General features: G+C 42.7%; 1 protein-coding gene across 1 annotated transcript; it reads left to right on the forward strand.

The window, feature by feature from the left end:
* The first annotated feature begins 1,201 nt into the window (after positions 1–1,201).
* angptl2b (angiopoietin-like 2b) lies at positions 1,202–11,966 on the forward strand. The gene is made up of 5 exons (XM_053870881.1): positions 1,202–1,533; positions 5,889–6,779; positions 9,707–9,900; positions 10,986–11,256; positions 11,328–11,966. Exons 2-5 carry the CDS (start codon positions 5,912–5,914, stop codon positions 11,525–11,527), a joined length of 1,533 nt encoding a protein of 510 aa, XP_053726856.1. The 5' UTR covers positions 1,202–1,533; positions 5,889–5,911; the 3' UTR covers positions 11,528–11,966.
* The last annotated feature ends 3,623 nt before the right edge of the window (positions 11,967–15,589 follow it).

Here is a 15,589-nt window from a genome sequence, read left to right on the forward strand (position 1 = left end):
CAAGATGACCACTTTACTACGACCAAATAATATTTAAAACCGTGCGTAAATGAAATCCCCAAGACAGAGAGGAATCTGCCCGAAGTTCTGTTATTTTAGTGTGAACTCACTTTCCATGATTGTTGTGTCAGAGCCTTGAAAATCAGTGTTCTATTATTTGAATTCAACATTCTTCTTAAAAAAAAAAACATCAGTTTCATCATCAAAATTCTGCTTTCATTTTCTAAAAATAATAATAGTAATAAAGGAATCATGATTTATAAGTGCTGCAAATTTACATACAGTTCTTCCACATCACACCTGTTCAGGCAAATAGCTGTCTTTTTTTTCAATTCAATAGAGAGAATAGAGAGATAACAGAGACGGCTGCAGTCACTCTGAGGGGATGGTTACCTCTCTGGGTGGGAAAAAGAAGGAGACATCTTCAAAAAAGAATAATATTGACGGAGATTTTGTTCCTATCTCATCTGATATGAGACCAGAAACCCACCACACCCTCACTGTGTGCGGGAAATCTTTCTATCCAGTTCAGAAGATCCTGTAACGCCTCAGGATAAACGTCGTATATTAACTCATGCCTTTAAAGTTTGATCTCATAATGGAGCTAATAGTTACTTGACTTATGGCCTGTTGGCTTATGCCTTTATTTTTATGCTCTACTTCTGTGAATGTTCCCCCTGCCAGACAGCGTCCTCTCCACTTCCTTATATCCAGTCTACCTTTCACAGCAAGGTTTCCAGCTCTGTCACTGAAGCGTCGCAGGCTTTTAAAAGCCGCAGCCCCCGACTGTAAAGCGGGGTCAGCGGTCAATCACCGGGACCTGGTTTGACTCAAACACCTGGATCTGCTTCCTCTGCGACACGTCTGCCTCATTGGAGTCTAATGAGGATCTGATGGGTCTCACGTCGCCGTTCATGTCCATCGCGCCGGCGTGGCCCGAAATAGTGATGGTGAACAAGCGACCAGGGGGCAGGGGGTTAGAAACCCGAGCAGCGGCTGGCGATGTGCATGCTTTTGTGCCAGGGGGAGGAGGAGCGGAGACAGGACGCTGTTGCTTTCAACAAGAATGTGCTCATTTGAAGGGAGAGGGGGGCGAGGGGGAGGCTCCGCGCTCAATTTGTCTGCCTACTGAAACACCCCGAGAGGGGTTTTCATCATTTAAGAGCACTTGAGGAGTGGGAGAGAGAGAGGGAGAGAGAGAGGTGGAGCAGAGAGAGACAGCCTCCCTGAGCTGTGAGGCAGAAGTGATGGATTCAGCGCACCAAAAAAGAAGTGACAGTCTCTCCTAACAGGCCACTGGGAGTACACCACCTGACCTTGAATCCTACTGTATCAACCGCCTAACTGAAGCAAGAAACTTCAATGGACTTCTAACCAGAACAGCTGAACTCATGAGAGACGTCTAACAACTGGCTTCTTCACACCTCTTCACCGATGGAATGGACTAAGAGCGGCTGACGGAAAACAAGGGAGGACACCTGGGCCATGTGACATTCCACCACCAGGACCAAGTCTTGTTTATACACGATACTTGTAAGAATTTCTCCGTTTTATAAAAGAGGTTTTGATGGACAAAACTTTCTCAGTGAGTCAGTTGGTTGCAGCATCTGTGTAGTGACTCAGTGTTTGTCAGCAGCCGACTCACTGATGATTTAGCAGAGGGATGACAGACGGAGGGGGGGATCATTCAGCGCAGGGGGATGCTGGAGGGCAGTGTTGGAATGGTTAAAAGCAGCATGTCTTCACGCAGTTAAACATGTGTTTATGTATAACTCGGTGTTGTCAACATCCTCAAATTGAGAAAACACTGAAGGTGAACTCAGATTGACAGTGAAGTAGGCGGTTGAATTCCTCCTCTTTAGTTCAGCTCCTACTAGAATCCATCACGATGGAGGTGTAAAAATGAACAGCAGGATGAAATCAGCTCAGTCGGTGCGGCGTAAAATTTACGAGAAGGTTAGTGGCGTTTAATCGTGTTCTGGACGTCCAACAAGACCCGCAGCTCTGGAGGGAGGAATGAGGTCATTGCAATAGCGGGGATTACAAACTGAACTTGACTGGGATCCAAGACGTCCGCTGCCACGCAGGAGTTCATTCATTCAAAAGTATTTCAGCTACCGACCAACTTTTTTTTTTTTTTTTTTTTTGGGGAACCTCCTGTTGCAGATGATGATGTGCTTATGAAGCGTTCACACAGAAAGTAGGACAGCGGGCACGAAGTGGGTCAGTGCTGGGGATGAAGTGGTCCTGCACCTCCAAGATCTCTGCCACCGCCATCGGCTCCTGATGTGTGTACGGCGGCTCGCTCTAATGAGGTGACAGAGAATGTGAGGAATGCCATGCTCACGGTGAAATGAGAGGGGCTGGGGTGGGAGAGACAGAGGGGCGGCCCGCCGCCTAATTAATAAGCGCCGCGCATTAGCAAAAGTCAGGGGCACGGCTGTGGTCAGAGGCAGGGTGACCTCCAGGACCTTTCCGTTCCTCAGTTTAGAGGAGGAATCACTGGATATATTTGTGGTCAGTACATATATATATGTCATTCCATACTGTTTGAATTACAATCCAACTGTGTGTGGTTTTAAATATTTGCCAGTTGACATGAACGCCTCAACATGAGGCGCTCGAGGCGGCGCAGTGCATCCGTTCCCCACAGTCGAGACGTGACATTTTAGCACAGGTTTTATGTTGGACAGTCAACAGCAGCTTGTAAAACAAGGCCGATGTTTGGACAATAATGAGCTGTGGGTCTGTTAACAGCCTGGAAGGAGGTTTTTGTGTCGTCCCCTCTGGCAGACTGGGTAATAACAGGCTGTCTCTTCTGGGGCAGATGGGACTCTCACCGGTCCCAAGACCCTCGCCAGCATTGTTATTTGAAAACACGTATTCAAAAACATGCGCAAACATCATGTTTTTTTTTTTTCCTGCTTTGAAGAGCATCGCGGTTCAAACCAGGAGATTCCAGACTAACAAGGTTCAATGTGGGACTCCTCCTCAGTGGGGGCCAAAATCACACACTGAGAGACACCGCCAGTGTTCTGGTGGGGGGAACCGCAGGAGCCAGAGCCAAATTTAGTCATCAGCACATTGTTGAGGACAGGCGGAGCTGTGCTAACATGGGAACACGCTTTGTGACCCATTAGGGTTTTGCATTCGTCAGCAAAAAAACAGCTTCAGTCCGTGGGATTGCAGTAAAGATCCTGTAGACAAGAAAGGAGTCATTCTCGCGCAGAGCAAAGGTGGACTGACGTTGTGAATACTTGTCGATGGTGAGCTACTTGTTGGTCATTGAAGGCTCACACCAACCCAGGTTTTTTTTTTCACATTTGACTCAACCAATTGGTTTTATCCACCTACAGAACCGCCAAATGCGCGGATATCACGATAAAAAAAAAGAATCCCCAGATAAGGAAAATAAAAATAAATTAACCTAATGGTTGAACATGCTTCTAATGTAGCATCAATGACAATGACAAAATGAAATTTTATGTATTTTTTTTCCATATTTGACAACGGTGGTCACATTATTAGATTTTTGCTGTGTGATAAAAAATGCACAATAATATTTATGTTGTTGCCTGTCCAGCACTAATAATAATGTTACCATCTTTCTCATTCATCTTTACTTTGTCACGTGTTATATATTTCGCCAAACTTTCGAAATGTTTTACTTAAAATTAATTCATAAACAAGGTGCAGCAAACCTCCGATAACAACAGTATTCAATAATGTTAGCGTTTTTTTTGCAAACTGCAGTGTTGCCAACCTTCGCCACTTCCAAGTTTTGGAGGCAGATAAGAAATTCCTCACCGGTGAGTCGACTCTTTTCTGGTTAGTAAAGCGTGTCTTTAACTGTGGGTCTTCATCTGATGTGAGACCAGTAAACCAGAAACCCACTGCATATTTACAGTCACGCGCAACGCTGATAAGCTAGTAGCCACGCTGGCTAACTGCCGGCTACTGCAGCGCTGCTGTGACTAGAGGAGGGAGGCGCTAAAGGGGCAGAGGATGTTGAAAAGACAGTGGTTAAGAGGTGCTGGATATTATAATAAACACATTTGGATTCAATTTTTATAGAAATTTTTTTTTTCGTATGGTCAGTACCGATATACCGCGATGTAAAAAATGTTGGGTTTTTTTGCCACAAAAACAGTAATGGTGAATAAACGGTTGAGTTGGAATAAACAATGGGGAAAAAAAAAGTTTTTCTTCCACCATAATGTTTTATAGCTGTTCTCTCATCTTAAAGGAGTCGCGCAAGACTGCAGCAATGGATGTGTGAAATGTCATGTACTCTTGGTGCACTGAACTTTCCTGTCTCCATGTTTGCAAGTTTAACAAACACAAGTTCAGTTCCTCATCTCATTTCCAGCACATCATGGCTTGGGTTGCCTTTAAAAGAAGAATCTGAAATGAGGGAGGAGAGGCTCGTAAAACAGCGCCTGTCAAAGCCTCTCTACAATGTTTGCAAACCGGATGGTTTCGCTCTGACGCAGAGAATGAGCCGCACACAACCCTCACGCTGTCCAATACACGCAGCAGCTTTCAATTAAGGTGCCCCGGGAGTTCAAGGCCTCGCTTTCCACACACAGAAGTCACATTCTCCCCGCGCTCCCTTCAGTGGCATCGCTCCCAATCCTAATAAAATTCCCTCTTTTTTAACTGCACTTACTTTAATATACTTTAGATTTAGTGAAGGCTGAATACTTCCTCTCATAAACAACAGACTCCCAAACATCACCGACTTAATCGAGGGCGAATTCACTTTAAATTAAAGGCATCTTAAGCTGATGATGAATCGGGGATATACTTTGTTTTGGCGAGCAGCTGAGGACAAGGACTGATGTAACATGATCAATATTTAAAACAGCTCCATGAACAATGAGCAGCATCATCTGGTTTTGTCTCAAGTTTTCCATAAGCAAAAACTGTCCCGACTCCAAGCCTTCAATGAGAAACACGAAGGATGAGCCGTGGCTAAAAAGCAAATGAACCTCTGCCAGCACAGAAAAGAAAACCAAAGCGTCACCTTTCATTTGGACTGATGACTTCTTTTTATCTTTTATTGAAAGAGAAATGCAGTCATGATTGGTAGCAGTCCTCTTGGGTCTGGACAGTATGGCGGTATATTTAGCTTATCAACTCTTTCTGCTCCAAGTCTGCGATTTAACAGGATAAAACTCCAGGTCTGAGCCAACAAAGTGAGCATCTCGACGTCAATGCCTCTAGTCAGTTCTCTTGGAGAAAGATGCAGCAAAGGAAGCACAATTTGGGAGAAAAAAACACAATTTATTTTAGGAGACATAAGCGAGTGTCTAACTCAAGGTCAGACTTGCCTCGCCAAGTCATTTTATAAAAGCTATAAAAACACACAGTTGAAATATAAATGACTAGTGATGACTAAGTAGCCTTTAAAAAAATCCTCCCAAAATTGAATTATTTGTTTCTTGTCCCATTTAAAATATTGAGTGAAAATTCCGTCTGAATCAGTCGACGGCTTTTGAAGTTGAAAACAGACAGCTAGGGATGGAACAACGCAATCGGGGAAAAAACAATCGATGCAATAAAAGTGTATTTGAATTAAATGGTGTGAAAGCGAATGAATGTTTTTGTTTCAAGAAGAAGACCAGTCGATCTCCTATGTTGTGAGTCAGTGTTAAGGGAGGATCATTGATGTATTTTGGAGCTTATCCTTCAGTCATTGAAAGGGTTGCTAATATCAAACTCTGTTTTAAACAACACCACGGTTGGACGTAAAATTTAAGCTCCTCCCATAAATGAAGAAGTAAGTATGTATCATGGATCAAAGGGTGGGACCCCAGGCAACACTCATTATACTCATATGACTGGAATTATCATGACAACTATGCTCTGTATCTTCCTCCCTATAGGGCTATAAGCCGGAGTGACCCAAATGGAGCGCCCTTCAACCATCCTGCTCGCCCTCCTTGTAGCTTATGGACTGGTCTCTTGTAGCCACCAGACTCAAGGCAGCCCAGAACATAGCCAGCACCAACCGAGCACTCAGGAATTTGCAAGCAGTGAGGATGGGCTCGAGAGAGAATTCCTCTACGCGGGACGGAGCAAGCGGGCTCCAGTCGACACATCGCAGGACAAGTGCTCCTACACCTTCATTGTCCCTCAACAGAAAGTGACCGGGGCGATCTGTGTGAACTCCAAGGAGCCCGAGGCCATGCTGGGGAGCCGGGTGAACAAGCAGGAGCTCGAACTGCTGAACTTAGAGCTTCAGAAACAAAAGAGACAGATCGAAACGCTTCAGCAGCTGGTGGAGGTGGACGGGGGCATCGTCAATGAGGTCAAGCTTCTGAGGAAGGAGAGCCGAAACATGAACTCCAGAGTGACTCAGCTGTACATGCAACTGCTCCACGAGATCATCCGGAAGAGAGACAACGCCCTAGAGTTGGCTCAGATGGAGAATAAGATCCTGAACCAGACCTCGGAGATGCAACAGCTCACCAGTCGGTACAAGGACCTGGAGCACAAGTACCAGCACTTGGCCAACTTGGCGACCAACCAGTCTTCTCTCATCGCTCAGCTGGAGGAGCAGTGTCAAAGCCGGCCTCCTCCTCGCCGTGTTCCTCAACCTCGGCCACAGCCTCCACCCGCTGCTCCGCCTCTTAACAAACCGCCCCCACTGGCCCCCATCCCTCGCCCCAACAAACCCATCAGCAACGAAATCCAAAGTGACCAGAAATCTCCACCTGTTCTTCCAACGATGCCCACTGGCACCCATAGCCCCTCCACCACCGACAAGCCCTCTGGTGAGTCCAAGTTTCCCAGTCTATCTTTAACATAAGTACATTTTTATTTTTGGTGCATTATTTTTAAACACACAAGCAAAGTGTTCAACTGAAGGAAGGCACTGACACCGTCAAAGTGAAGGCACTTCTGCCTTCAGTACCTTTCCACAAGCTTCACAGATGCTGCAGAATTTTCCAAAATATTTTGCCCACAAACTTTTATTTATTGCCACCAAGTATGGTGGCTGAGAAGCGGAGAACACATTAACAAACTTTTGATGCAAATTTACAAACTCTTGGAACAAAGTTACAAACGTAAATGTTATTTTAAGAGTTTGTAAAGGTGTTTACAGTGTATGAAAGAATTGTACAGCAAATTACCAAGACCCAGATTACAGACGTGTTTGCTGTAATGTTCCACTTTTTTAGGGGGAAGTTGACTAAATGCAGAAAGACATTCTGTCAGTTTTACTACCTCTTAAAAACACATAACTCTAAAAACAAATTTAAAAACAACATTTATAAACATGGAAATACACTTACAAACTCAGGAAAAAAATGTTTGTAAATTTGTTTAAAATGTGTGTTTCGATATTTGTACATTTGTTCCAAGAGTTTGTAAATATGTTTTGCACATCTTAGCCACCGTAACCAAAACTATTTCAGGCACTTTATGTAACACACTTAACACCTAACAGACAAATAAAACACCAAACAATTCTCCTCTGCACTGCTAAGCAAAGTGTCCACCTTAACAATATATAAAAAAATCAGGATTATTTTTCACAACCCAAGATGACGACCCACTTTCTCCGTATCTTATTTAAGGAGCTTCCAGTCACTGATTCCAGTCACCGCTAGTTAACTAGCTCAGTCACCATCACAAAAAAAACTGGAAAAAACTGACTGTAAGAAACAGATTGTCAACAGCTTTTGAAGATTCCTATCAGTCTCCTTGCCATTGTTGCGCCCCAGAACAAAGAAGCGTGCGCCTCAAACAGAGTGTAATGGAGAGCAGACGTGATACACATGATAACAAAGCTTCTGGGGCATTATCTCTGTGGAAGGCCATTACGGTTCCCATTCATTTCAAGACTTCGTTTTCCAAATGACGCAGAAAAAGCGTTCCAAGCTTTTTCCATTGACGTTTAGTGCCGTTCCCAACAAGACCGCACGTGAACGCTGGTCTTTGTATGAAGTCTATGTGGGGGCAAATCATTTCCTGCTCAACATGGAGGAACCAACACCTCACATGTTACATAAACCACCGACATGAACGGAGATCCTTGCAGTACAGGAGCTGGAAGATGGGGAGGGAGCTCGACGTTAAAAGAGTGAGAGATACTGCAAGTCAGTGATGTCATTGTTTCCACTCCATCTCTCGAATGTTCCATCCAGGCAGCAGGGTTTATCAGGGGGAGCAGGGTAGGGCAGATCTCTGGCTTGTATCGGCTCGACCAGAGACATTCCTCGGATGAAACGGATGGCACGGTGCTAGACATCATCCAGAAGGTTTCGTAAAGCTAAGAACAACGATACCCAGAAACCAGGGGCATAAAACTAGTCTCATTTCGTCTCACCTTTTTCTCTTTGTATTGAAGCCAGTTGGCAGCCCAGAGGGCCGTAAAACACTTTCACGGCCGATAGAAAGAGAGGAGCCAGTTGTGGCACAAGTGTTTTTCCATATTTACAACGTGCTTAGTAACATCCCTCTATTTCACACTGCTGATCATGTGTGGGTCGTGCAAGGACAGTGTGAGATGTCGTTCACACACAGGCGATTGATTACCACATAAAACAGTGGATAAAGTGCAGTCGTGATCAAGGAATCTGAACTTGACAGGAGGTCTTGGAAATATAAGCGATTGTTTGCTCAAATGGTGCACTGGAACCAATTACACTGCGTTTCTCAAATGATGGGTTGCACCGCAAAAGCGCGTTGAAGAGCCCTTAACCTTTTTTTAATGGAGAGCAGATAGATGACGTGCGAAAACTTGGCTTACTCTTGGACATGGGATGGACACTTTCACGAGGAAAATTCCTCTCTCGAATACAGCGTCCCACTTGTCATTGAGAAGCCTTCTTCACCTATCTTCAACAGCTGAGAGGCACTTCCCCTCCGTTTTTTGATAAGGTCATAACTGAATTTATAACATTGTGCTGTGTTATAAAAAATGTAAATATCTTTACATGTATTGATAAATAACATTTATTTACTCATTCATGTATATTTTTTCCTGTTTTGGGTCCCATAGGAGCGTGAACCAAACATAAACTAAATTTTATTTACAACCACAAATAAGAGGGCAGAAGGGTGTTTTATTGTTTTGCCATTAAAGTAACTTATTGCTGAAGCATTTGGGACGCCAAGTCAGCACATTCTGAACTATGACGTAATGTGAGAAGCGCGGGGGAGTCTGTGATGTCAGAGCTCCAGTGGTAGTCACTTTACATGAGATTTAAAATATGTTTAATTCATCCATTCATCATCATTCACTCATTCATCGTGTTATACAGACTAGACTCAGATAAGAACATAACTGAGTAGTCGCTTATTTTTCCGCTAATTCGGGTTGACATGTCAGAAACCAAGTGGAAATGATATAACAACGTTGAGCTGAAGGAAAGTGCACACGAGTGGAAAGCCACTGCTACTGTTTCATCATTCAGTCGTCGGGATCCAGGATTCCGTCTGCCCTCATGCCAGTGTTTCTCTTGGCTGCGTGGCCACCAGCCATTTCCTTCAGAGAGAGACGCAGCCAAAATCAATCCTACTATTAAAATCAGAGCGGATCCTGTTGAGGAATGGAAGTCCCTCGATAGACATTAACTCTATCTGTCGTCCAATTTTGCTTTGCTAGTTTGTTTGCGTAACTGGACGCTGAGTGTTAAAACAGATCTCCAGGCTAAAAAGTGAGGTCAGAGTTTGTTTTTTTTGTTTCTTTCAGGGCCGTTCAAGGATTGTCTGCAGGCTCTGGAGGAAGGTCACTCCTCCAGCGGGATGTACCTGGTGAAGCCAGAGAACACCAACCGCCTCATGCAAGTCTGGTGCGACCAGCGACACGATCCCGGCGGCTGGACCGTGATCCAGAGGAGGCTGGACGGATCGGTCAACTTTTTCAGGAATTGGGAGACATACAAGGTGCGACATGAAACTCTGTCATGAAAAGAAACACGGGTCGATTAAGTTATATTTGTAGGCTGTAACTGTGGAAATACGAAAGCCTATTTATTTTTATTTTTTTACAATTTATGTGGTTTCAATTTAAGTGTAATATTTTGCTCTTGAAGTGAGAATCCTACTGAACTGAATTTCTTCATTTCAGATTTAAAAAGACTGTTAGAATATGTTGCTTACTGACAGAAAGTTTGGGTGATAATGAAATTTTAGGGCTCTAATAATAACACAGTCTCACCTACAAAAGCCATGAGTTTATCAAAAGGCCTTTACAGTTTATAAACAATCCAACAATTCAAATGGATTGTTACGGAAAATATTTGTTTTGTCAGATAATAGTTTGTCGGAATAACACTGGAAATGCCACTCAAATAGAAATGTAATTACAAGTTTAAGTCAAATTTAAGATGCAAAAATATATATTATTTTCCTTTATTACGTTTTCTCCAAAACTGATTTGAGTCTGCAAAGTTCCCAAAAACTGAATCCAATAATTTTGGACTCTGACTTAGCTTCTGCTCACAGGAAAGAACAGGAAGACTTTTAGGCGTAAACAGCATTTCCTACCTTAAATGACGAAGCTGCTGGTATAAACATGAGGTGATCTTGCGGTAAATAATATAAACCACAAAAGAACGTCTTTGCATACTCGTCTCCTGATTATATAAACCACATTATGGGGAGTCAATTCGGCAAAACCGACTGTGACGGCGAGACAGAAGCCAGAGCTGACCACCTCTGACAGCACCGGTGCTGTGATGTACTGCTATATACAGTAGACTGGGCCGTGCTGCTCCACCAGCAAAATGAGAGCGGAAAACTAGACGACTGATGCTCCTCCATTGCTTGACTCAAAGGGCAATTTATTACAATGTTCTTCGACGATAAACAATAACTTGGACCAGAACCTTGTAATTACCTTGGAGCAAGACACTGAATCGTTCAACAGACGTTTTCAAGCTTGTAAGCGTCTTAGAAATGATTTTTTTTTTGGGGGGGGGAGAGAGGAAATAATTCTGATAATGTTTCCTTTCCTCGGCACATTACAGCAAGGTTTTGGCAACATTGATGGAGAGTACTGGCTGGGACTGGAAAACATCTACTGGTTGACCAATCAGGGCAACTACAAACTGCTGGTCACCCTGGAGGACTGGTCGGGGAGGAAGGTGTTTGCCGAGTATGCGAGTTTCCGAGTGGAGCCCGAGGCGGATTTCTACAAGTTGAGGGTGGGCCGGTACCACGGCAACGCCGGAGACTCCCTCACTTGGCACAATGGGAAACAGTTTACAACCTTGGACCGCGATCACGACTCCTACACAGGTGAGCTTTGTTGGACCTTCATTGAATTCACCAGCTAACTGCTTCTTTTTTTTTAAACAAAACTATTTCAGGAAACTGCGCCCACTACCAGAAGGGAGGCTGGTGGTACAACTCTTGCGCTCATTCGAACTTGAACGGCGTATGGTACAGAGGAGGACATTACAGGAGCCGTTACCAGGATGGAGTCTACTGGGCCGAGTTCCGAGGAGGCGCCTACTCGCTGAAGAAAGTGATGATGATGATCCGTCCAAATCCAAATACCTTCCACTAAAAATAATACGGAAACATATAAGGACTTGTAACTCAACAGAGGTTTGAATTTTAAAGTTGATACCAACAGCTCGCTGGTTGTGTTCAACACAGACAAAATCTCCACGAACCTCTGATGTGTGTTGGTGAAGCCAACATTACGAACTAAAGACACAGGAGATGCATCCGGTGAATACGTTCGAAAAAATATCATATGAAATCTGCCAGATTATTCAAAACGTAACACCTATTAAGAAGAACGTGGCCTTGTGTGTATGACTTGAACATCTTGAGTTGAACAAATCTGGGAAATTTCTGAAGAAAAAAAATAAAATAAAAACTTCGGTACTATTCAGCTTTTTGAAGCTATGCTCTTGCTAGTTGTATCTGGACAGGTCTTTGCTTGTATATATCAAGTGTTGTATTTACTGTAAAAATTCAGCGGTTTGGTCCTACTTTGCGTGTGTACATAAGATATTTGTAATATAATGTATTAAAACTATGTCATTTTCATTTGCAATAAAATATGTACAGCTTGTTAATTCTTTGAGTCAATGTGGAACTACACAAACACATCCGCACTCCAATGTTAAGCTAACTTTTGCGACCTATTCGGACGCTGAAGGCAGCCTTTAGCTTTGCATGCTGACACAACCGGTTTTCAAATGAAACACGTGTTGTGCCGACACGTAAAAAAAAAGGTGAACGTTGGCGTTAGGTAAGCCATGGGATGGCGCTCCATTCATTCTATGTGTATCAACGCGTCACTTGCTGTATAAAGCCCCTCAAGCCATGTAAGGGGTTGTAAATAGCAACTGACGTCCAGTATGATTCAGTGAAGAAAATGTCAGTATGTCTCCCCATCCATCACGCTCCTTGCGCCCCTTTCCCCATGCGACGTGAAAGCCACACCCCCATCTGGAATGCTAAACGGGAAGGGAATCCATTGACACGTTTATGCCTCAACATGCTACGCTGTTGCATACACTGTCTTTGTTGTCGGTAAATGACGCAAAAATCCACTTTCCTAACATTAATATGGGAGTTGGCACCAACACAAACACATGCTGTCCCATGTTTGCAGCACAGAGATGAAGGGGGGAGATGAATGACCATCCTTTTTCTTTTACCCGGTCATTTTACAAGGAAGGACAAGTGAAGCTACATATTTAGGTGAATAAGTTCTCAATAGCGTCCTGTCCCAATAGTCATAGCTCTTGTGAGGGACATTTACTTCACATTTTAGGGCAAATTGCATGTGATGTTAACTCAGTTTTAAATGCAGCTTGCGGAAAACAATGTGTGAGTCATGAAACTTAGCACAAAAAACAGAGTACAGCACCGTATTTTGGGGAGAGCTCCCTTGTTTTCCGAGCAGTACAAATATTATCAGAACATAACAGAATCGCATTAATAAGTAGACATCAGCCAGTCATCTAATGTCACTGTCATTGTTGGGTAGATACATGCAATGGCGTTACGCAATTCAATTACAAATGACGTCCAGTTTTTCGGATTTGGTCGCAAGTACAACCAACTTAAGTATAACTGATAATATAATCGCAACCTCGATATCAGTCCACACAGCCTCTAACCACGTTCCATTTGTTATGCTACTGTGCTAGCACTGCGCTAATGCTTGTTACGCTAATCCTTGTTACGCTAATCCTTGTTACGCTTATGCGTCATGCTGTCGTCGTCATTTGTTGCCATCTACAGGACTGGCTTGACTGGCTTTGTGAACCTGGAAGGATATAGTGGTATTATTCACTTCCTGTAGTGACTTCTTGTATCTGTACGTCAACTCATATATATTTTTCAGTAAAATGGGGCTTTACCACTGACCTTGTAGAGGTTATCATTATATTTTCTTTATGAAAGTTCTTACAAATATAGTGTGAAATAATGACAACACTTTTTGTTAAATCAGCAGATGGTAAATACGTGATGCATTATATTTGAATTTTCCTGAACAATTACAAGGCAACATCCTACATTGCGTTTGTTATTGCATTGGTATTCGTTTATTATTATGTGATTCGTACACACATATAAAGAATACATCCAAAGGTCACGTGTGTGTAGCTTCCTTCATGAGTGAAGGAGTCTATCATCCATCATTCTCCCTCACAGAAGACAGAAAATGATGAAGTCTTGGGTTTTGTTCTTCATGGCTGAATCACATCCTGTGTAACAGAGCTACATCTTAATCACGCAGGAATTTCATGAACCTCACCAGGCTGAACGCGAGATTTGAATTTCACCACAAAGTTTTCCTCTTCTGCGGGTCGTCTTGAAAAGTGTCGTCCATACACAACAGCAGCAGCGAGTCTGTGCCGTGCAGTAATAACACAGCAGTGCAGTGCTTATTTCAGTCTGTCAGAACTGACTGGCAAACCTTCCTGCTGGTTTGGGGATTAGAATAATTATCCTTAAGGTCACAGTGGAAACTCTCTTAATGCGACACTTGATTGTGTGCGCTGCATTAGGAACCACCCTCAATGCCCTTAAATCCCCCGACAAAGCCATGCAAACTGATGGGAATGTGAGTGGAGCCCTGTGGATGTTTACGACGTTGTCTATACCTGAAGAATGCAGCGGCAAATTGCACTGTGCGCTTAATTGCATGGCACTCGCAACTGGTATTTATATTGTGTTTTTAAGATATTTGTTTCCAGAAGAGTGGAATGAAATGATCAAAAATGCTTGTAAAGTCTCGCAGACCATCAGCTGACACACGTTTGGCTACGGCAGAGTGTCATTTATTTGCCATTTCACATCTGGCGGCTGTAGAACTAGGAGTCCTCTTAAACTGATCTGCAGATACACAAACGTTTTCAGGTACCAACACTATTATTGTGTAGCAACAGGGCCACTTCCCCTCAAAGCACAAGGCTCTGCATTCAGAAGTGCTTCAGGCAACATAGGAACTGTTTGTTGGTCTGTTTGTGATGATGATCAACAGCTGGAGCTCTCCATCTCCTCCACTGTCTGGCATAAATTAAGGTACATGAAGAGGGCAGAAGTCATGGTCATGTAGGTGTATAAAGTTAGTTCCTAAAATAACGTCTCATAAAATATATATTCTTATGAGAATATATATATATATATATATATATATATATATATATATATATATATATATATATATATATATATATATATATATATATATATATATATATATATTTTTTTTTTTTTATTTTATTTTTTTTTTTATATATATATATTTTTTTTTTTTATTTCATGAGAAGTGTATAGCTCATGGTTTCCACAGAAAGCATTAGAAATCATAACCAAGTCTTAAAGGGGAATGACTAGCTTGTGACTTTGGCACTGAGATCATGACCTTGAGTACTACAACATCACCACTTTCAACCCAAAAGTGCCAAGCCCCTTCTTCTCTCCCACCACAGGCTTGTAGAAAAGCTTAAACCTGAGAAGAACAGACCATCTGGAAAAAGCAACAGCAACAATCCTGAGGTCTAGTGGACCACAAAGCCCTGAACTCCAGGACATCACTTTGAGTTCCTGTCCTTTAAAACAATGATTCCTATCAAGTAAACAGTCCCACTGGCCTCTCTGGACTCTGGTAGACTAACATGATATTGTGTCTGGATGATGAAGTTTTTCCACTGCGTCTTGAAACCGCCTCTTTCATAGCCCTTAATCTTCAGTGATGCATTGCATTTATTTGCATTATTTACATTGTGAAGTGTAAAATAGATAAAAGAGTAGATAAATAGAATAATAATTAAAAAAATAAAATCTCAATATTAATATTAATAATAAAATAATCTGTATTCCAGTCTTACACTTTCAACCCTCACCTTCAATGCACAAATCGATAGATACTGTGTGTTTTTTGAAATAAAGATTTACTTTACAGCCTCAGTGTATTGTAGTTTGAAAAGCAGCAAAAGGCAGGTGCATCATTTGCACCAGTGTTCTGGCCACAGTTGTGAGAAGAAGGAGGAGGAGGAGCGACTGGAGAAGGAAAAACCAACCTTAATTTTGTTACTATTTCACGGTGATAGGACATCTGAGGAGGGCGTCAGTCATGTGATCTGGGGAGATACTGGAG

This window comes from Synchiropus splendidus, chromosome 7 (genome assembly GCF_027744825.2).
Source record: "Synchiropus splendidus isolate RoL2022-P1 chromosome 7, RoL_Sspl_1.0, whole genome shotgun sequence".
Taxonomy (NCBI): Eukaryota; Metazoa; Chordata; class Actinopteri; order Syngnathiformes; family Callionymidae; genus Synchiropus; species Synchiropus splendidus.

Bases quoted from the DNA above. Each gene is read 5' to 3' on its own strand.
- angptl2b (XM_053870881.1), top strand. From the start codon at position 5,912: ATGGAGCGCCCTTCAACCATCCTGCTCGCCCTCCTTGTAGCTTATGGA. The intron at 6,780-9,706 runs GTGAGTCCAAGT...TGTTTCTTTCAG, and splicing joins CACCACCGACAAGCCCTCTG to GGCCGTTCAAGGATTGTCTG. The intron at 9,901-10,985 runs GTGCGACATGAA...GGCACATTACAG, and splicing joins GGAATTGGGAGACATACAAG to CAAGGTTTTGGCAACATTGA.